This window comes from Ruditapes philippinarum, unplaced genomic scaffold, assembly GCF_026571515.1.
Source record: "Ruditapes philippinarum isolate M1 unplaced genomic scaffold, ASM2657151v2 ctg5675_1_1_1_1, whole genome shotgun sequence".
Taxonomy (NCBI): Eukaryota; Metazoa; Mollusca; class Bivalvia; order Venerida; family Veneridae; genus Ruditapes; species Ruditapes philippinarum.
This window is the reverse complement of record NW_026864484.1, coordinates 27,601-51,063: the sequence shown is the minus strand read 5'-3', so window position 1 is coordinate 51,063 and position 23,463 is coordinate 27,601. Positions and strand designations below refer to the sequence as shown.

General features: G+C 32.7%; 2 protein-coding genes across 2 annotated transcripts; one reads left to right on the top strand and one right to left on the bottom strand.

Annotated features, from left to right (window-relative positions):
• Nucleotides 1–351: 351 nt before the first annotated feature.
• Nucleotides 352–2,121, top strand: LOC132725764 (cytochrome P450 1A1-like). The gene is made up of 3 exons (XM_060710947.1): nucleotides 352–468; nucleotides 792–1,009; nucleotides 1,973–2,121. Exons 1-3 carry the CDS (start codon nucleotides 359–361, stop codon nucleotides 2,119–2,121), a joined length of 477 nt encoding a protein of 158 aa, XP_060566930.1. The 5' UTR covers nucleotides 352–358.
• Nucleotides 2,122–8,645: 6,524 nt separating this feature from the next.
• Nucleotides 8,646–21,663, bottom strand: LOC132725763 (steroid 17-alpha-hydroxylase/17,20 lyase-like). The gene is made up of 11 exons (XM_060710946.1): nucleotides 21,538–21,663; nucleotides 20,943–21,131; nucleotides 20,632–20,709; nucleotides 16,499–16,597; nucleotides 16,005–16,098; nucleotides 15,501–15,656; nucleotides 14,883–15,097; nucleotides 13,294–13,422; nucleotides 10,833–10,937; nucleotides 9,916–10,050; nucleotides 8,646–9,310 (listed from the first exon to the last, which is right to left on the bottom strand). Exons 2-11 carry the CDS (start codon nucleotides 21,091–21,093, stop codon nucleotides 8,964–8,966), a joined length of 1,509 nt encoding a protein of 502 aa, XP_060566929.1. The 5' UTR covers nucleotides 21,094–21,131; nucleotides 21,538–21,663; the 3' UTR covers nucleotides 8,646–8,963.
• Between the last annotated feature and the right edge of the window lie 1,800 nt (nucleotides 21,664–23,463).

Below are 23,463 nucleotides of genomic sequence, written 5' to 3'. Positions count from 1 at the left end.
ATATGAGTTTTGACTCCGCCCACTTTCATACTTATATTTCATACCTATTTTCAAAAAATATGAAATATATTTGACTGATATAGCACCATATTTCATAGGTAAAATTAAATAAATGGTGACTATTCATCTTTACATGTATATGTGTAATCCTTTAAACTACCTTCTGTGACAAAACAATAATATTGCACGTCGTTTTCATATCGTATTCCCTTAAAAAATTAATGTTGAGACTCTTAGATGAGGTTAGAAGACTTGCCATGATCACTGCTACGTGAGACGAATGAGCTTAAATGTTTGTGTTTACATTTATAGGAAATATATGCAAGGAGGCGCCTAAGAACACATGATATTTGACGCTATGAAGACGGTCTTTGTTGAAATTGATAAAGTTACGGACCAGTTTGATCCAGAACAGTATATCAACTTTATTTTGTGCAACATTCTAACAGGTCTTTGCTTTGGCGGAAAGTACGTATAAATTGACAGTTTTGTAAATATATGCGAAATGACTTAGAACTACGTGCCGCCCACCCGTTTAGGCAAAGATTTAGTGCATAATTGTAAAGTAGTCTTACGAAAGAGTGTTTTTTCTTCTTTGCAGCCATCCAGTACCTAAAATAATGAAATGAGAACGTCTTGAAATGAACGCCGGAATAATCGAAATACAGTTTGCGATTAAACATGATCTATTTGGTTTATTTTCAACTTGATGAATGTCAAAAGGAGTGCCAAGAAAGCAAAAAATCTCTTGTTCTTTGTGTGTTCAAAATTATGTATATTTTCTCTGAAAGGTACGATTTCAAAGATGAAGAGGTTGGCTATGTAATAAAAACTAAAGACGATATTAACGAAAGGTTGACATCATCGATAATTTTAGAAGACTTTGTACCTACAATAACTTATGTGTATAAATCACAGGCCTTTAAAGAATTTGAGGCTTCCGTTCATAAACTGATTGAAGGTTTTATACGGAGAAAATTCAAGGAAGCAGAATCTACGTTTAACAAAGGTTAGTGCACTTCGGCTTTACAGTCATTTCTTTTCGATATTTCACTCCATTCATTTCGATAGGAAAAGCCTTGGTTTGTAAAGAACCATTAAATGGTCGCATAACATTGTCATATATTTTTTTTTACAATTTTAAATATGAAAACAAGTTATTTCTGTAGTTTTCATTTGTCTGCTAATGTAGAGACAATAATATGTAGCTCATAGAAATTGGGCGGTGCGAATTTCCCTTCTACGTGTTTTATGTATATTAATTTGCGTATCATGTATATGTGAAAATTCGAAAAAAAGATGTATGGTATGACAATAACTATTCCAAGCAGATGAGATATGCATATTTGGACAGAAATACCACTGTGTAGGTACTTAAATAAATTCTTCAAGTTTAACTTACTATAAAGAAATGTTTTGCCTATGAAAACGCCGTTTTAGCATTGCTATTCGAAGAATGGTTTTGAATTTTCTCTCACCATTGCGTCTGCGACAATGTAAAGCTTGTTAAATCTTTTCAAATATTGTAACAATCAAAAGGTCACTACCGTATAATCTCGAGGTCATCTGTAAATCATATTTATTTCGATTGACTCACTTTTGATTTGTCACTGATTTATTTCTTTTATCATTACCTTTTTGGAGTTATCAAGTACTTACTTGCACGTTGTTTGTAAATCACCAATCAAGACCAGCAACTCTTCCTTTCATTTTCATTAAATTATACAGAGGCTTTGTTTATTCTCACTCTTTTAAATCAACGCAGTACACTTTATTTTATCCAGAATCATATGATATCATAGGAAACTAGTGACGAATTCTATGAAATACTACACATATTAAATTGATGACAGTTGTTAAAATACATTCAAATCAGAGATCAAGTAAAAAAATGTAACACTGCTATTAAGTTAAATGTTATATATTATTTAAATGCTCTCTGAGATAGTTTAATTAAAAATACATTTAATAGATGACATCCGACATTTTGCGGACCATTTGATTCTCGCTCGTATGGAAGCGGAAGATAAGGAGGATAAAGATGCGCTCGTCGGACTTGATGAAGATCACCTTATCCAAACGATTGCTGATATGCTCTTCGGTAAGAGTTATTTTCGATAATTATTAGTAAAGTAGCTCCACGGAGGTACAGAAGCATTGAAGTATATTTTTGGTACCTAGATCACACGAAACTTAAAAAATAGAAATATAAACAAACGATAAGAAAGGAGTACATGTATACTCATTGTGCAAATATGTATGCATAGAATATTTTATTCTTTATTAGTTTCACTGAATATTTTACTTTGTTCCCTCACAGTATACACCTCAAACGGATATACAAAGTTTCATACTTCGGGCCCAAGCGTTAGAGGCATTTTTATAGTTTTTATGTATTATACTAAAAGACTTTTAGAATATTGCAGAACCGAGGTGTTTCACCGTAACAAATTTTGACCTGAAACGTATTCTGTAGCTTGAAACTACAGAATAGTTAAGAATATTTAAGAATATTTATTTTAGAATTTTACAGTTTTTGAAGCTTGAAAACATGCATGTTTATATTTAATGAGCTTTTTTAATTAGGTCCATTATCGAGGTATTGCCTCTTTTATGTTGCTATCATACTATCCATGATTTCATTTTAGCTGGCATAGATACATCCCGGTATACACTACAGTATGCCCTGTTACATATGGTGGCATTTCCTGTTATACAAGAAAAGGTTCAAGAGGAGATAGATAACGCTGTTGGTTAGTTAATAAATTACCATATTAAACACTATTATATTCGTAAAGACTACGAGATGATCTCTTTCCAAAGTTTAAACACCATTTACATTGGGAGTTTGTATCATGCATTTTAAACTACATATTCTATTACATCTTGTAGGGAGGGACAGATTACCAGGTGTTGCAGACCGTCCTAATCTTAGTTACACTGAAGCTGTTTTACATGAAAGTATGAGACTAGCAAGCATCCTACCATCTGGACTTATTCACCAAGCTTCTTGCGAAGTGGTCTGACTATTGCGTTTTCATAATGTGGTTAAAATTAAGACCTTCTTATGATTTCGTATTAGCGGCAAATCTAAATTAAACTGACATGTTAAAGTGTCTTTGTATTCTTTTTGGTCTGATCTAATTAAGTGACAATTTTATTTTGCAATACAAAACATCTATAAAGATGCAAAGATTATTGTTTCCAATTATCGCCAAACTTTATCTTTTTATCGCCAATGTTTGAAAAGTATAATTTATTATTATGTTTAAGGCTTCTCTTAGTAGAAAGAATATCAACGTTTTTGATGAACATCAAACTAATTACTGACAAAGTAAATGTTCGTCAGTGTAAAAAGTATCATTGTTAATCACCCCTTCTTTCATTGAAACATCATCCGGACTCTCTTATTTAGATTTTTATATAAATCTATTATTCTTTAGCCGGTTATAGAATTCCAAAAGGTACAAACGTAGGCATCAATCATTGGGCGCTACACCATGATCCAAGCGCCTGGAGTGACGTTGATCGCTTTATTCCGGAAAGATATTTAGGTGAGGATGGGAAACTAGGACCGAAGCCAAAAAACTGGCTGCCATTTTCGGCGGGAACAAGAGCTTGCCTTGGGGAGTTTGTAGCAAAACCCGAGCTGCATTTAATCTTTGCGAGTTTAATGCAACGTTACAAATTGAAAATGAAGTCTGGAATATGTCCAGACATCACACCTGTCGGCACATTTATGCTCTTGGTTTGTAAACCACACAAGCTCATTATAGAGAAGAGAATTTAACTTTGCAAATTATGTCAGGATAATAATGTTTTATTTGAATGTTTTATTCTCTTTCTGTGTTTTTGTAAATTTTCCGCTACTGTAGGAAACGTCTTAAAGTAAATGATGGTGCACTTACATGATGCATACCAGCATCAATTAAACTGCGGTTTAGAACGTATGTAGTGCCTTTATATTATTATTTTTGTAGCCTATCTTTTGTACTGGCTATAGTACGGAACCAATTAAAGAAATCCGGAAACAAAGTGATCCCTCGGAAGCATTAATCACAACAAAATTACAAGAGAATTGCAGACTCGGTTTGATTGAGTCTGTACATGAGGGATAATGAATAAGTGTAACATCCCTCACGCCCCCTAGCACCGGCTTGAGCGGTACTCAATTCTCAACACTTAATAGTGCTGGCATCAATGATCCCGAAGGACCAGAAAAATATAACAACACTGAAGTGAAGTACGGGGCAACTTTTTACAGCAGCTGCCACACAGCACTTGATACCTGCTGTTGTCCGGGCAATTACAAAAGTAGAAAACGAACTGTTAATTCCAAATATGAATAATATCAACAAAGGGTGAACTTACTTGTCCTTGGCCTGACAGTAAATTAATATAATAATGATTTTAATGTTTTACAAAACAATGACAGTGAGTGCTTAATAAAAAAGTAATAAATGTGCAAAAGAACAAAAATGTAGTTTTTGTTAGATAATTTAAATGTATTATTTTTCCTCAATTGTACGGAAAAATAGAATATAGTATGACCACAAAAAGGACCGCTCACTGTACATGCTCAATTCTAATGCCGTAATATGAAACTTGGTAGAACTCAAACAAAGGATCCCTGGTGTCACCCAAACCACTATACTTGGCCATGATTCAACAAAGTGTTAAGTATGGATCCTAAAATATTTACGCAAATAGTGTTGTTGCATTGTGGTATTATGTAATTTTCAATGAACGAATCAACAAAAATAACTGTTACAATTGAACGATTCAAGATAATGGCTACGTAAGTGCAAAATATAAAATACTATCATCTTTGAAAATAATACATAATTGATAGTAACATATTGTCAAATATTATAGATATATATTACGAATTGACAAGTTATATGTATGTTATTCCCCTTACCATATTCTAAATAATTTTATACAGGATAGGTTATCACTGAATATATATCATTTCATTTTTTTAACATTGTACATTTGTAATCTCGAATATTATTTGACAATAAATATGATGTCTATAATTATTTTTCTATATTGACGGTTGAGCATAATTCTGAATTTATTTCTATTTCTATGTAAGGAAATAATTGTGTAGTATTTACTTCGTTGAATAAATATTTTGCTTTATTACAGTTTTCGTTGTAATAATGTTCCGAAGATGTCTATAATAATCTCAAAGCATTTTAAATTCGCATAATGGCGAACAGCAAGCACTTATTAACGTCCGAGAATACGGCATTTACTCATCGCCGCTATCTTGGTTGTCGCCCCAGCTAAGAAACGGACAGTTGTCAATGTAAACAAATACTTTGTATGATTCAGTAATAACAAACTAGCTAGTATCCTGCAGTTAGCTAAGAAACCTTAGTTAAGAAACTATAACACAAAATAAAGATGAACAATGTTGTGCCATTGCTGTTTATATTGAAGTGTTCTTAATTTGTGAGATCAATGATTAGCGGCTAGTATTTTATTCACTTGAGTACTTTCAAGAACTAATTTGATGTTATCAAATAGAGAAAATAAGAATTTAGATCTTTTTTCTGTTTTGTTGATGGTTCTAGTTTTCTTTTCCATTGCTGCAAATTGTCATATGTTTTTGAAAATGAAGCCCTAGATCTACATTTATACATGACAATTTCTTTATTTTTAAATATGCCTTAACATTTCTGTAGTTTTCATGTTTACACATCAGTACTATCAATAAGAATTAATTTAAGGAATTTTTTAGGTCACAATTTGGCTTTGGCAATTTATTGAATCTAATTCTTGAGTTTATAGGTATTCAATGTTAAGCTTTTTTGACGGGATTGGTTATATCATCAAAACTTTAAAAATTGTGTGCAAGCGACTACATCTCATCAACGACAGCAGCCATCTTGAAAGACACTGCAGAGATTGAAGACGTCATTTTGCATGCACTCATTCACTCGCCTCAATTATGGAACAAAATGTAGTGAAAGGCAGACGCTATTGAATAATGATCTAGATCTTATCATAACGGCCTTGAAATACCCTATATTATGTTACTTTATATAGCAATATAGGAATAAATGAGCCGTATTACCTGTCAAAATATTTTATATCAATACATTATACTTAGTAATCTTTACTCTATATGAATATTTTACTTTAATTTGTGTTATTGGAAGCTCGCGTGTAAAAGATACACAAGTAAGTAGTGCATAGGCACAATTTATGTTAATGCATGCATGTAATATAAGGTCAAGTAAATATAACTATGAATTGACTTTGAGAAAATAATATTCTAAATAATATTCTAAATACTATACTTAAGGACAAGACTCCTGCGACATTTTCTTGGTGCAAACGGATTTTTTTTTAAGAATTTACTTGTATTAAGGACTTGAATCAAATATACTGAGAACCAAAAGGGAATATAACAATAAATTGACTAAAATAGTTTTACTTTAACCAAAAACGACATGTTATAGCAGTAAATGTTTTTGTGCTTTTAAATATATTTTTCGTTTTACCTATTTTTCTTTTTGCAAAACGTGCACACTAGTTATATTTATTACTAAGAATTTAGTGAGATAACATGTACATGTATGCTAATTGGCTTTATTTAATCAAATCATATTGTATCCGGATGATACTTTGTAAAGAGATATACAGTCAGCATTTATACAAAGTTTTAACATTTTAATTCCTTAAAAGTCATAAAATGATGGTATGCCGGTATCCTAATTTTGCTCTCTGTTGTGTCAAAATGCCTACACGTTGATTTCATTTTATGGCAAAAGTTTATTTATATCAAGGTAAAAATTGGCATAAATGATGGCGCTTGAAGTAATATTATACTCTTGAAGTTTTTTATTCAAATAGTTTTAAAGACACGAGTATATGTGAATTGAATAAACTATTTTTTTCTGGTGTAGGCTTGTGAAGTAACGCACCAGTTTACAGCAAGGCCGTGTGACTTGTAGAGAGCTTGTAAAGCAGTTCCGCAATATAAATTGTCAAATTGACGTTTCAAATGCATTAATGCAAACATTTGCGCGACTGGTTCACAACATTGTAAAGTTAAGAGGATAATACCGAATAGGTTTACTTGCAGTGGAATTATTCATTTAGGTTTGTAAAAGAGTTGTTTTAATTCTTGTTTTCTATTTCATCATTTTCCAAATATTTCAATTGTAAATGAGCCCTTCCCAATTTTTCATCATCATCATAATCATAATCATCATCATCAACAACAACAACAACAATATCCTCGTCGTCATCGTCATCATCTTCATTATGATCAACAACAACAACATCATCATCATCATCATCATCATCATCATCATCAGCAGCAGCAGCAGCAGCAGTACCATCACAACCATATTTGAAATTATTATTACTTTTACCACCATCATCACCATCACATCTAAACCTTCAACATTTTCATCGCCCTCATCTTGTTGTTGATGACGATTATCAATGACTTATGAATAAAATGACGAAGATGGTGATGATGATGATGATGATGATACAAAATATGAAAATAACATAACGCCCTTTGTGTTATACGTAAAAACACAATCATAAACAAAAATATACATGACATTCTTATCCTTGGAGAGCTCTATCCATTAAAACGGGACACTTGATATATACAGCTTCACTTTGTTGGGAGCTATAAACGCTACAAGGCCAGTAAGATGTCAACACATAAAGCTCACAGGACCCTATATTTGTTGAGTGCTTAATGCGGCGTTACATAGCTCCTTCAACCTTTACAAAATCATATGATTCTATGTATTTCGATGTGTCTTTTTTAAGTTCGATTACAAGAAGATTATTTAATGTAGGTATAGTCAATGAAAGGTATACACTAAGAATTAAAATAATTTGATGGAAACAAAATAAAAAGTTATTTGATTAAGTAAAATAATAAATCATTCTAAAATAAAATACATTTTTGTTCATTTTTCAAATATTTTACGCCTTTGTATTACAGTCAATATTTGTATAAAACACAGCCATTTAATGTGACATAGTTTAATATTATTGCATTTTTGTCAGATCAGGGGCTTGTAAGCACTTTACAGATAAGTGGACTTATTAAAGCAATTTGTTTCCTTCTTTTATGTCTACGCGGATTCATTTAATTTGTTTGGTAATTGTATCTCAGCACTAAATTTTTTTCCTAATTACAGTTCTTCATTTTATGCTAGTATGTATAAATTGCATTCACCGACATTTACTGAAAGATTGTTCAGTAATGCCATGTTTACAAGAATGAAAAAGGAAAATTTTTACTGACCAGGAGAGGCTTTTAAACCTGCAGGATTAAAGCAAATAATTAATTGGAACATACTTAAGTAACATCAGGGTCGCAATGCTACTGTTATGTCATTTTCAGGAGCAAATAGCTCAAAAAGGCAGAAGCAACACTTCATTTGATTAAAAATATGCATGCTCACTTCATTGCATGTTGTAGCGCGAAATGCTCTGACATTCTATGCGGAAGATTTTGTTCTATAGTTGCTTATGCAAATGATAAACATTTTTTTTCCCAGTTATGTCCCATTTTAAAGAAAAATGCAGTAATCATGATATTGTCAGATAGGTAGAATAATAACAACAGCATCATCATCATCAACAACAACAACAACAACAACAGTAACAACAAGCAGCATTTATTAGGAAAGTGTTTAATAATGCATACTGTTCTATAGAGGTTTCTCTCACATATGGTGCTCATAATAATCACGCCACATTTCAAAACTTTAAAAGAGTTAATGTAGAAACGTTCCATTTTTTAACCAAGAAATTATATTACCTGAATATATCCAACGAAATGTTTATAAAACACCACGAGCCTCGTACTTTAATAGGATTTCATGAAATACAAACATGTGTTATGTACAATTGCATGTCACTAATGTTTTTCTTTTCAAATTAATTTGATTCTTAATTCGCATATCTTAAAAATGTTAAACTCTCTTCTCAACAATGACCTTTTGTGGCTTACAAGTTAACAGCATAAATGTGCCAACAGGAGTGATGTCTGGACATATTCCAGACTCCATTTTCCATTTGTAGCGTTGCATTAAACTTGCAAAGATTAAATGTACTTTGGGTTTTGCTACAAACTCTCCAAGGCACGCCCTTGTTCCCGCCGAAAATGGCAGCCAGTTTTTTGGCTTAGGTCCAAGTTTTCCATCTTCACCTAGATATCTTTCTGGAATAAATCGATCAACGTCATCCCAGGCGCTTGGATCATGGTGAAGCGCCCAGAAATTGATAGCGATGTTTGTGCCTTTTGGAATTCTGTATCCGGCTAAATGAATAATGGATTCATGTACAATCATACTGTGCGATTCAGGATGGATAATGTTTTAATCAAAGAAGATGAATGATTATGCTTTGTATTAATGTACTAATTGCACTATCGAACATTTACTTTGCCGGTTATTTGTTCGGGTTGAATTTTTACACTAGAAATAGAAGCCTTATACATAATAAACACTTCACAAATTGGTGATGGATATATAAAGGCACTAGACAATACTTGAAAATAATAAAATGATAACATTAACACTGTTTTGATTTTCTTTTGCAAATTTTGCACTATTAGTGAATATGGTCAGACTAAATAGAATACGATGATATTTATTTAATTCAAATTTGCCCCTAGTACAATATAAAAGCATAAGAAGGTCCCATTGGTTTATGTACACAATTTATTTTAGTTCGATTGTGTAGGAATCTATAAGCTTAAAGACACACTTTCGAATCCGTTCCTGGAACCAACTAGTACTGAGCAATGTGTGTAAAGTTTCTTGCTCAATGAAACAACGACTTGCCCCTGACAGGGTTTGAACTCATGCTGCAAGCGATCATTGTTAGCCACATTGTGAAACTGCAATTAACCATATTACTTACATACTTCTGAATCACAAGAAGCTTGATGAAAAAGTCCAGTTGGATTAATGCTTGCAAGTCGCATACTTTCATGTAAAACAGCTTCCGTGTAACTAAGATTAGGGCGGTCTGCAATTCCTGGTAATCTGTCTTTCCCTAAACAATGTAACATTTGTGCACCATAATGTTGTTTAAAAGGCAAATATGTGACATTTATGCAACTAAAATCTCAAACTTCCTACAAAATATAATTATTTCTGTGGATATATAAACTATTATCATTTTTAAAAAGTAAATGGTAGAAATGTTCACATTTAGACTCATTTTGCCTCAGAAGTGTATATAAAATAAAAGCTACCATTTTATCAACTAATGACAAATTCTAACTTACGGGAAAATGTACATCCAGTTTAGTTTTGCAAGATATAAAGATTTATTTCAAGACAATTCACCATTTAAAACATGTAAAATATGTTAAATGTAAAAGAAATATTCAGAATGTATTCATACGGCGACGATAATGGAACCGTCACTTGTTACACACGTGAAATTCCGTGATAAGGTGAGTATCGACTCCAAATGTTATATAATGTTTCTGCCCTTAATGTTTCTTCCCTTAACGAGAATATAACAATTGTAACTGAATTTACGTATACGAGAAGCTTTTTGAAACTACACATGTACTAACAAATTCTGATGATACTATTAAACAATCACAGAATGTGAACCGTAAAGATCGGTTATCACTACAAATTGGAAGATTTTACTCAGTTGATGATCTTCATAATAGTTAGAATTGTCAGTTAAAGTTTACACCTCCAGTACCAAGGTACGTAGACATTAAAATCTAAATGGTATTTCACTTAAAATATCGAAAAACATTATCTTGAAGTCTAAACTCCTGAGGTAGTGTTTATTTTGATAGTGTATTAACTTACCAACAACGTTATCTATCTCCTCTTGAACCTTTTCTTGTATATCAGGAAATGCCACCATGTATAAGAGGGCATACTGTAGCGTAAATCGGGATGTATCTGTGCCAGCTAAAATGAAATAATTTCATCCATTTTAGATACAAGATTTAAAAAGAAAATCATTCACTGAATTCTTGATTAAACTGATGTTAAACACAAATAAAACAAGACCTGCCCACAGATAGCATGATTCACATTTTTCAGTACTGGAAAGTATAAAAGCAACATAGAAAATGGGCATTATTCTGCCACAGTGTTTGGCTTCCCTAGAAAGATTGCACGGATTACGGTTTGAAAATATCAAGTCTTAAAATAAATCTAGCATTATTTAGTTAATAATTATTTATTACAATTATCATGCAATTAAAATCAAATACTTTTTTCTTTCAAACAGGTATCGGAAATATACAAAGAAAAAGAAAAAAAACATAAAATAGAGACAATATGAATCCCTAAAGAAAGCCAAACACGTCAAAATTGAAAATGTTGCAGGCTCGGTTTGATTGAGCCTGTTCATTGACGGTACTGTCAAGTGCAAACTACCGTCCACGCCTTCAAGCACCGGCTTAAGCAGAATTCAACATTTAACACGAACTGGTACAATTTGGAATTTTGAAACATCCGCAGATGTGTTCATATAGCGGTTATCATGGAACCTTCAATGTGACACGTAAGTGCCATCCCATGAAAAGCGGTATATGGTCCCCAAGTAAAACAAAATTTTGTGTACCTGAAACGAGAAAACAATGGGCGGAACTAAATAAAAAGGAATTTTGAAAGGGGATCAGAAGTTTTGAAGCCTGCATATCACATATAATACGTCAAAAGACAAATTTAAAAGCAGTCCACATATCCTAAGGGAGATAAAAAAGTATTCAAGTGAGGAATGAAGTTGACACTATTGGCGTTTGAACCCCACTACCCACAGTTTCAATGTGGTTAATTCAGCCTAGCAAAACTCTTCAAATCGGAGGTAATGCATTAGGATGCTCATAACTTAAGCATAAAATGAACATAACTTTGCTCACATAATTTTAGGATTGCTTGTCATTTTTGAATTGGTGTCCTTTTCATGAGTCAATAGTCTTTATAGTTTTCTACAAGGAAAAAAGATTAACAAACGCCGACTTTGAGTGTTGTGACAATAACACGATACGTGCAGGTAATCAAAGAAACAGTCCATACATAATAGAGAACCATCTAATTTCAACCATGGAAACCTGTATTCTAAAATGCATGGTACCTATCAACAGTAATCTTAATTAAAAAAATACAATATTCGGGATATTTATTTCAGATTATAACCGTGGCTAATTAATACATTTAACTTTATGATTGATACTAAGGGACAATCGACATTCTTACGTTGAAATCAAATTTATGTATGTTGACACTATGTACAAAAATGTATAAAACTATTCCCAATTAAACTTTCTATGTCAGAATACAGAGCTTAAAGAGACACCACCGAGGTTATTAGATAGAAATACATTTTCGAGATTTATTACCATTTGTTGAAGGTCCAAATGCAAAATTTCTCACTCGGTTTTTTTTATTTCATGGTACACATTTAAATGTACAAAATTACTCTTTACGAGGAGTGTTCAAATGTATTTGCACACAGAACGTGATATTATCCAATATTGTGAAAAACACGATGACATGAAGGTTATCGGATAGATAGATATATGTAAGCTTTCAACTGATACCACATTTATTTTAATCTGTTCACTGTGATTTAGCTCGCTACATATTGTCTACTCGTATACTGTAGTTAACATTTTTCTTGTATAAAAGATCGGGGTATGACATTGGAAAAGGTCTTATATTAAGGATTATTGCCTCCTTGGCATATGGTGAAGACAGTTTTGATGTATACGGATAAAATGAAATGTATTTTCATCAATATTCTTTGGATTTCAAAAAGCAACCTTTGTCAAGACGTTTACTAAAGTAAAAGAAATAGTTTAGGTCGATGCAAGATACACCATCAGGCAAATATCTAGTCTTGTTTGCATCTCATTAGAAGCAGCTCATACTATTCTCAAACGTAGTATGACTAAAAAAATATGTCCAAGATGGATTCCCGACTTCCTGATAGATGAATAGGAGAAAACTCGCGGGCAATGCGCTAAGTTGTTGTTTAACCTGTAAACAATCAGAGAAGAATTACATTTCACGTGCTTCTAAGCACACCATTTGGGCACTGCTAGTAATAAAAGGATTCTAACATTTTGAACTTAAATCGGATTAAGACATGTTTTAAATTCTGAGTATATATCATAATTATCTTTTGTATATGTTTCCGTTTTGAAAGTCCCAATTGGTATGTGTACTAAGAATGCCACATTTTATATTGATTGATTTTAAGACTTTCGAATCACAATAGAGTTTCTTGAAATGAAAATGCTGAAATAAATCTTACCATAAAATATGTCAGCAATGGTTTGGATAAGGTGATCTTCATCAAGTCCAACGAGCTCATCCTTACCCTCCTCTTCTTCCGCCTCCATACGAGCAAGAATCAAATGGTCCGCAAAATGTCGGATGTCATCTATCAATTGCATATTCAAACTATCTCAAAAAGGTTGTTCATAATTTTAACATTTGATTTTAAGGCAATTTCACATGTTTTTATATTTTGAATTGTGAGTTTAGCAAAAGATATCGTTATTGCGATGCGTATTCAAACCTAAAATGTGTAGTATTTCACTGACTTTGTCACATTTTCTTTCGCAATGAAATCATTTACATGTATTAACATGATTGTGGACCCTTTGTGGCTGAGGGGTTGTCTTCAATGGAAAGTACATGTGAAAAGCAACCACCGTTTACCCCTGCATGATTGTAAGCGGCGAATAACTGGGGTCTAAGCATCTCCTAGCTCCGGCAGGTGAGGTTTTCATGACCCAGGTGTTGCTTTAAAGTTTATAACACCCGAAATTAGCCGTAAACATCTTTTCTGTTTCGCACAATATGACCTATACTGTATTGGTTTACCGTAAAACCAAACAAACAAACATGATTGTGGATAACAAAAGTGTTTTTTATGCACTGTTTTCAAAGACTGAGAATTAACAAGGTCCCTGTAAAACGAAATGAATAAAGAAAACAACATTGAGTTGTAATTTAAGGAACACGAAAGGCTTGATTCTTTGTCTTGACTGCTGGTTTACAAACGATATGGGAAATTTTAAGTAAATACTTGATAGTGTGTATACATAACTTTCTCGAGAAAAGATAATATTGTTATCAGTCAGAGAATCATCAAAGTTGAGACAATGGAAATATAAATGCACAGATGGCCTCGAGATTATACGGTCGGTACATTTTGAAGCTTACATTATGCACAAACTTAAAAATGATTCACTGACACGGACGCAATCGTTAGAGAAATGTCCAAACTTTTCTTGGAATAACCATACTGAAATGCCACATTTAATAGGCAGAATATTTCTTTATAATAACTTATAATAAACTTATACTTGAACAACTTATTTAAGTGTCTACGCAGTGATATTTCTGTCCAAATAGTGTAAGGATACTAAATAGTATTAGGAAAAAACCTGCGGTCTCTCATTTGTCTTGAATATTAATTGTCATTCCCCACTCCATTTTATTGAAATTCCCTCCTATACAAATTATGTTGTAGCCATGTTTCAACATTCTAAATACGTTAAAGAATTGTTATTTATATCTTTTACAAGTATTCATTTTTGAAATATTCCATTGAAAGTATACACAAACACGGAACGTTCTCACTGCCAAATTTCAATAGACCCAAACCATTTGCTATTTTGTAGCAAATACTAGTGGTACATATTCTGTTTTCTATATTCACGTACATATCAAAAATCAAAACTATGGGAAATAACTTGCTTTCCATGTTAATAAGTGTAAGATATGATATACCGGTATGACAATAACAACTCAAGATTTTCCTATCCAAATAAACGTTTACACTATATAAAATGATTGAATTAACCAATCGATTTAAAGTCAATGTGTACACACCTTTCTTAAACGTAGATTCTGCTTCCTTGAATTTTCTCCGTATAAAACCTTCGATCATTTGATGAACAGAAGCCTCCAACTCTTTAAAGGCCTGCGATTTATACACATATGTTAGTACAGGCACAAAGTCTTCCAAAATCATCAATGCCAGCTTTTCGTTTACATCATCTTTGGTTTTTATTATATAGCTAACCTCTTCATCTTTGAAATCGTACCTTTCAGAAGAAGTAAACATAATTATGAGCACACAAAGAACACAAGGAATTATTATTGGTTTCTCTTTTTGCACTCCATTAAATATTAATCAAATCCATTTATCAAGTTAAATATGACAACTGGATATTTCAAAAAGCAGTCAGTTAATATATTTAAGACAACTGACAATTGTAACGGTCATGTTTTGGTGGTTTGTCGTAGCTTATTTAAGAAGTTATCTTTTTATCATTTCAGAAACGAACTAGATGGCTGCGAAAAGAAACAACATTTCTCCGTAAGATAACTTTACAACAATGCAAAAACCGTAACCAAAGCGGTGTGCGACAAATGGTTCAAAGTCTTCTTAAAAATATTTAGACAAAACGTTCAACTTTCAAGAAAAAAGTAAAATCTTATACATACTTTCCGCCAAAGCAAAGACCTGTAAGAATGTTAAGAATTATAAAGTTTATGTACTGTCCTGGATCAAACTGGCCGGTAATTTTATCAATTTCAACAAAGGCCGTCTTCATAGCGTCAACTATTCTGTGTTCTAACGCGTCTTCTTGCATATATTTCCTATTATTGAATGTAAACAGAATCATGTTTATATTATTTCTCTGGTGATGCAGTAATCATGTTTGGTCTGCTAATCTCATCTACGAATTAAAAAAAAAATTCTAAAATGGAATAAGATATGAAGATGACATGCAATTTTATTGTTTTGTCACAGAAGGTAGTATAAAGATTATATCCAAAAGGATTTATAGTCTTCACGTATAAACACAATTTTACTTTTAATTCGCTCAGCATATGAACCTTGATATTTGTGACAAAGGCTAACAACAATTAAAACAATAAACAATTGCCTTGTGAAATTGGACATGAGATTTTTTATGATAAGGATGTAGTACATGCATAACTTACCGTAAAGCCTTCGATGCAATTTTTCTGTGTAATTTCCACGTTGGTCCATAGTTACTAAAACCAATGTCTTTCCCACCGTAAGATAAAATACCAACTTTAAAAAACAATACAATGATAAGGCAAGGGCATGCATTGTAACAATTGCAAAAATACATTTAAAATATAAGGCCAACTTTTATAACCAACAACAGTAGATGAGTCCGTTATCGTCACAACTCTACTAAGGATAAAAATGCAAATTATAGGAGGCTTAAAACAAAGTGGTTGTAAAAGAACGATAAATAATTATCTAGTTTGTGCCTCTGTGTTAGAATGTAGGTCGTTTCGATCAATGAAATATTTGACTTACATACATGTATAAACTGTAGTTAGTCACTTTTTATATGAAAAGTAGCATTTACTTTTGATAGTTTCGCTCTTTCAGTTCAGGAGAAATATTACCACAGCAATTTGGAGGACACACAAACAATAAATACGACTTTAATTCCACTTACTAGATGGAGTAAGTACTCTCGAAGCAAAGTCTGTTGACTTCTTGACCAATACCTCCAACGCAGGATCTATTGAGTTAACAAAGACCAACTGAAAGGTTCCTGCAATGTATATAATTTGATAACAAGAACATATTCTACAGAGAATCTAGTGTGGAAACAAACAAACAAAAAACAAAAACAAAAAAGAGCACTTCATTATTTTTTATATGTTTTTCTAATTGCTATTATCTATTCCGCATAAAAACTTGTATGCTTAGTACACAATTTAATTATTTTTCATTCTGATTCATTAAAATCCATCCTAAAGAATACTGTTCTTAACAACATAAACATGCCATTGAAAGCATTTATAGACAAAGGGGTACGGCTCATTGAATGTTCACAAAATATGTATGTGATGGTAGAAAACATTTATGATAGGTCAGAAAAGTATTCTAAGTCCTTTCCCATTACACTATATACCAATATATAGACAAGGGTAACAACTCCCATAAGAAGGTGTCTATGCACAATCAGGGTTTTTGCCTCGCAGTGTTTTACACGATACAGCATAAATAAAAAGGAATTATGCAATTTGTAGTCGAATGATTTATCTATGGAACCAATGTAAAACTTTTTTTATATCTCTTATACTTGACGAGTACTGACCGTCAAAGTAACAAAATACTGTTCATTTTCGCGAGGTCGACATCGATAGTGGTTACCCAGGAAACACAAAGTTACACGACTGTTGCAATCGTTGGAGATAATATCACAAGCATTTATCATGCTGGGCAATTAAAAATAGATAAAATTAATCAAAATATACCAATAACCTATTATGACAATGTGATATAAACTCACCTGCGGCTTCAAAATATTTCCCCGTTGAAAATTCTATAAAACACCGCCATCTTGACGAATGTAACAAGCGTCATCTGATTGGTCGATTTATTTCCCGAAAATATACCCGTAAATTTCCGTAAAAAAAACGACCAATCAGATGACGGTTGTTTATATTCGTCAAGATGGCGGTGTTTTATAGAAATTTCAACGGGGAAATATTTTTAAGCCGCAGGTGAGTTTATATCACATTGTCATAATAGGTTATTGGTATATTTTGATTAATTTTATCTACTTTTATGTATTTTTAATTGCCCAGCATGATAAATGCTTGTGATATTATCACCAACGATTGCAACAGTCGTTTAACTTTGTGTTTCCTGCGTAGCCACGATCGATGTCGACCTCGCGAAAATGAACAGTTTTTTGTTACTTTGACGGCCAGTACTCGTAAAGTATAAGAGATATAAGAAAAGTTTTACATTGGTTCGATAGATAAATCATTCGACTACAAATTGCATAACTCCTTTTTATTTATACTGTATCGTGTAAAAAACTGCGAGGCAAAAAACCCTGATTGGGCATAGACGTCTTCTTATGGGAGTTGTTACCCTTGTCTATATATTAGTATATATATTGTAATGGGAATGGACTTAGAATTCATTTCTGACTTAGGATAAATGTTTTCTACCATCAAATACATATTTTGTGAACATTCAATGAGCCGTACCTCTTTGTTTATAGATAAATTGTTAAAAAGAATATGAAAAAAAAAACAGGAAAGATTTGTAGGTCTCTTTCACAAAAAATTCGTTAAGCAAATAAAAGAACACTAAAATTATACAATTTACATTAGTATGACAAAATGAAAACAAAGATCAACAAGGAAAAGGCGATGTTCACAGAAAGCAGCCCCTTACACAATCCAGCTACAACAACAGGCAATTGGTTCTAGTATTTATTACTAAATCTTTCCTTAGATTAAATAACATCACGGCAGTTATTTCTCCAGACAGCCCGTCTGTTTTTAAACTGTTTTACCAAAAAACATAAATGCTATCCTATAAAAAGAAGTTTTACAAGCTTCATAACAGGTTCACATTGTACATGCTTGTAATGAAGCAATCGGTAAAGAAATCTTGGGTTACAAGCATGAAAAACATTCTGTTGTTGCAATTTTGTTTTTGAATTTGAGATAATAATGTATCATTGATAAGTTTTTGTGGTAATGTAATATATAACGTTGATAAGTCGTAAGTACCAACGGATGAAGCTTGATAAATATATCTTAAATTTCACTGAGATTTAAAAAAGACAAGAAGACATTTACCCGTACTTTCATGGTCTGATTCACAATATGTTATGACATGTACTTAATGGCAGTTAGATAAAAAGTCAATATAATTATAAAAGGATTACTGGTAGTATACGAAGCAGAGTTAACAATGAAACGGGCTTTATATGTTATATGGATGTTTATGTCATTTTGGAACATTGTAGGAACTTTAAGTCATCAACATGGACTTTGAAGTTAGCAATGGTAGAAATTTGACTGTCAACAATATCCTCGCTTAGAAACGAAGGTTTTGATATAAGCATCAGATCTGTTAAGAATGGTTACAAAATAAAACAAGAGGGCCATGATGGCAATGAGTCGCTCACAAGAAACAACTGCTTTACAGTGTTCGAATGTCAATATATTCTAATATTAAACTTGAGCATAGAATATGTTTAAACAAATTTATATGAGCAAACCTGATAAAAGATTACCTTAAAATGCTACAGACAAAGTTTGGTGATCATCCATTAATTAGTTCTGTAGGAGTAAATGTTTAAACGTATCTCTTTTTTTAATTTAAGCGGCCCCAAAAAGGGGCTAATTAAAATAACATGAGCAAACTTAATAAAAGACTACCCAATAATGCTACAGACAAAGTTTGGTGATCATCCATCAATTAGCTCTATAGCAATAGACGTTTAAATGAATATTTATTTTTAATTTTAGCAGCCCCTTAAAGGGGCCAATCAAAATAGTATGGGCAAACTTGATTAAAGACTACTTCAAAGTAAGTAAAAGAATACCCAAGACTGCTATAGAGACCCCTAAAAGGGGCTAATCAAATGAATATGTGAAAATTTGATAAAAGTCTACCCAAGAATGTTACAGACAAAGTTTGGTGATTTTCCATCAATTAGTTCTGTAGAAAAAGACATTTAAAGGTTCTTCTATTTTTAGCTTTTGCGACCCCTAAAAGCTGCCAATCAAAATAATATGAGCAAACTGGATAAAAGGCTACCCAAGAATGCTCCAGACAAAGTTTGGTGATCATCCTTCAATTAGTTCATTAGAAATAGACATTTAAAGGTATTTCTATTTTTAGCTTTTGCGATCCCTTAAAGAGGCCAATCAAATTAATATGAGCAAACTTGATAAAACACTACCCAAGAAAGCTACAGACAAAGTTTGGTGATCATCCATCAATTAGTTCTGCAGGAGAAGATGTTTAAAGGTTTTTTATTTTTATCTCTAGAGACCTGTAAAAGGGGCCAATCAAAATAATATGAGCAAACTTGATAAAAGACTACCAAATAATGCTACAGACAAAGTTTGGTGATCATCCATCAATTAGTTCTCTAGAAATAGATATTAAACGGTATTTCTATTTTTAGCTTTAGCGGTCCCTAAAAGGGGCCAATCAAATAAATATGAGCTTGATTAAACACTACCCAAGAATGCTACAGACCAAGTTTGGTGACCATCAATTAATTAGTTCTTTAGAAGTAGGTGTTTAATGGTTTTTCTATTTTTAGTCCTAGATACCCATAAAAGGGGCCAATCAAAATAATATTAGCAAACGTGATAAAAAAACTACCCAGAATGCTACAGGCAAAGTTTGGTGATCATCCTTTCATTATTTCTGCTGAAATAGACGTTTAAAGATTTTTTTTCAGCGTTAGCGGCCCCTAAAAGGGGCCAATTAAATTCAGGTGAGCAAACTTGACTACTCAAATTCATATGAGCAAACTTGACTACGCCGGAGCATCCCCATTTGATACTAATAGCTCACCCTCAGCCTTCGGTTCTGGTAAGCTAAAAAGGCAAAGGCAACGTTATTTTTTGTAAGACATTTATATAATGGATACGCCATACGATAAATATGTTACTGACCGCCTTGTTAACCGGAACCTAAACAAATTCAGAGTGTAAATATATCCTTTCTAATACAATGTACGTAGTGAATTTCTGAATAACAATCTACGGATCGTGGAAAAAAGTTTATACTTGGTGTGAAATTAACAGTTGTACATACCTAATCTAACTGTAACGAGTGGCCCATATTTCTTTGACCACTCAAACGCTTGTTCATGCATTTTCTTTCTGTCAATTTCTACAAGAGAATAAAAACAATAAGTTTATATTTAAGCAGATATCTATTTGAATCCTTCCGGTACATTTTTAAGGACTGGAATTATCAAGTTTTAAAAATATGTAAAAACTTAAGAAGTTCAATCAAACCTGAAGCATTTTATTAGATTTCTTAAAGACCAAATCAATGTTGCTTCAACTAATCTGTACAGATACATTGTGGCTTGGTTCTATTCATTCGCGAAAGTTACTTACGCAACATATTTCCAATTAGCGGCAATGCTAGAGGTCCCGGCGGGTATTTGTATTTCCATTTCTGTTTCATCCAATACACAACAAAACCAGTAACTATAGCAACAAAACATGTTGTCCAGATAGATCCTGACAATGAGAACTCTTGTATCATGTTAAACGACTATATGTTGTATATCATAATCTGTAAACCTGTCAATAAAAAGAAGCATAAAGTCAGTTTATATGGGATCTGTAATGTTTCATTATCATATATGATATATACTCTATATGATATACTCTGACTGATGCACCAGATATACTGAACCCGGTGACGTGTTTTATTATTATGTATGATATACTCTGACTGATGCACCAGATATACTTAACCCGGTCCCTGACTACAAACGTATTTAATCGTATTGCCCGATTGTATTTACAGATAACTTAATCGACACACTTATAAGTTTATGTGATTTTCCATGTGCTTTTTAAAACAGTTATTAAACATCACCCAATTTGTTTAATCGCCATTGAAAAAGTGAATTTCTTAAAGTATATTTTTATTCACTTCAAATGCAAAAACAGACCATAATGTAACCTTAGAACAAGTATTTACCTGGACCAGAAAATCCCACAGCATGTGCACTTTATAATAAGTGTTACGCAGATTCTAATAAATTTTTAACAAACAAATTGTCCGTGGCATCCGAAAGTCCCTTTAAACCATGTGCCCATTTAATGCTATAAACAGTCGCTGAAAGAACACTAACCGAATTATTTTTATCTAAAAGGTCAGTTAAATATAAGGCTTTGTGTATAGATGACGCAGGTACAGAGTTTCCTTCCTTTTCCTTTATGAAATATTACCACTTTGTACAATGCGACAAATATTTAACGTTTGTGTTATCACTACGGGAATTCGATAATTGTTTAGCCATTTTACGAGGTAAATCACCAAAACCTTCTGCAGAAACACCTGTCTCATTTATGTTGTCGATGATAGCCTTTTCTATTTTAAACCTGACAAATTAAACGAAATTAAACACCTTATTCTATTCTTAAAGCCATCAACCCAAAATTTAAAGGCATCCCATCAAAAATACCGTTCCTACCCCTAACACGCCTATTCACCACACCAGGTTTAAACTGAAAACTGTCTTTATAAAGGAAGCATAATCTTTTCCGTTCGGAAATATTAACGGCCAAAAATTTGCAGATCTCCAAATGGGAACAATCAGCATACAAGTACACCTATCTGAAATAGCTTTTTCTATGCATTTAATGATAAGCCTAGGTGTATGTAATATATCTTAGAAAATAATGATTATTCATGGTAAGAATGACACTTCGTATTAAAGTCGCAAGCACACTTATCTATAGAGTGGTTCACCCATTTCTGTTCAAGTGCAAAAATATCCAATCAAGCACCGCCCAGTCATTGCAATCACAGCACCAGCTCAATAATCTGCCTCAGTATTTATCGACCTAGGTACCCATTCAGGCAGTAAACTGATTTCACTTCTTCTGCAAGTTTCATCTACATTCAAGGCAATTTCTTGCAAATGCGGCTTAGTCTGCAATTCTTATGTTATTTTGTTGTGATTAGTGCTTCCGAGGGATCACTTTGTTTCCAGAATTTTAGAACTACAAGTACTGAGAATAACCGGTACGTTTTTATCATCAGTCTTCCATATAACAGATTTCCCCTTTAGACCATTAAGATTACTTAATAGCATCCTGTTTACACTCCCAAGTTCTCTCCACGTGGAGCTAGTCATACTCTCGAACTCATACCAACCTCCGGTAACCTCGATATCGGTCACATCCTCTATATAGCCCTCAAAACCGACGTCACTTGCATCGGTGAACACTGTACTCTCGTATATACAAAATTCATTTTTTTAATATGTTCATTCCAGAACAAAATTTCTGAAAAAGCATTAGCATTTATAGAAACTAGAGCATTCAAGCTCGCCATTTGAATCAAACATGCATACATAGCACGTGACCTAAGTTCACTATCTGTCCTACAACACTTTTCATAGACATTAACTGGCCAATGAGACACGCCAACTTTCATGCATGAATCAAAGTTGTACCCTCAGTCACATTCTTAATAATGGAACATAACAAAATCTCAAAACGTTTTATTCTTACATCTGTAACAAATGTAAATGTTGCGTAAATATGTATCCAAAACAAAACCAAGCCTAACGACAGTTTGTGAAGGTTCCCAAAAACATTTATCGTGTGCCAATAATCACAAATGCCTGCAAGTCATTTCTAATAAAATCACTCAAAACAGAAGATTTTTCAAAGGAAACGTCCCCTCTCATACCATCATCTAGAAAAAGTACAATCCTATGGCCCATAGAGCGCCAATGCTTAAGAACTTCCCTTAATACTTTTGTAAAGATATACCCTGCTACACATTTACCAAAAGGCAATACATTAAATATGTAAAATGTTTTTATACCATCTTCTTCCCATGAAAACTTTAAAATTGTCGATGGTTTCTTAATATCTCAATATGGTGGTACGC

Bases quoted from the DNA above. Each gene is read 5' to 3' on its own strand.
- LOC132725764 (XM_060710947.1), top strand. From the start codon at position 359: ATGAAGACGGTCTTTGTTGAAATTGATAAAGTTACGGACCAGTTTGAT. The intron at 469-791 runs GTACGTATAAAT...TTTCTCTGAAAG, and splicing joins GGTCTTTGCTTTGGCGGAAA to GTACGATTTCAAAGATGAAG. The intron at 1,010-1,972 runs GTTAGTGCACTT...TACATTTAATAG, and splicing joins AGAATCTACGTTTAACAAAG to ATGACATCCGACATTTTGCG.
- LOC132725763 (XM_060710946.1), bottom strand. From the start codon at position 21,093: ATGATACAAGAGTTCTCATTGTCAGGATCTATCTGGACAACATGTTTT. The intron at 16,598-20,631 runs GTATGTACAACT...TATACATTGCAG, and splicing joins ACTCGTTACAGTTAGATTAG to GAACCTTTCAGTTGGTCTTT. The intron at 9,311-9,915 runs GTAAGTAATATG...TTATTCATTTAG, and splicing joins TTCTTGTGATTCAGAAGTAT to CCGGATACAGAATTCCAAAA.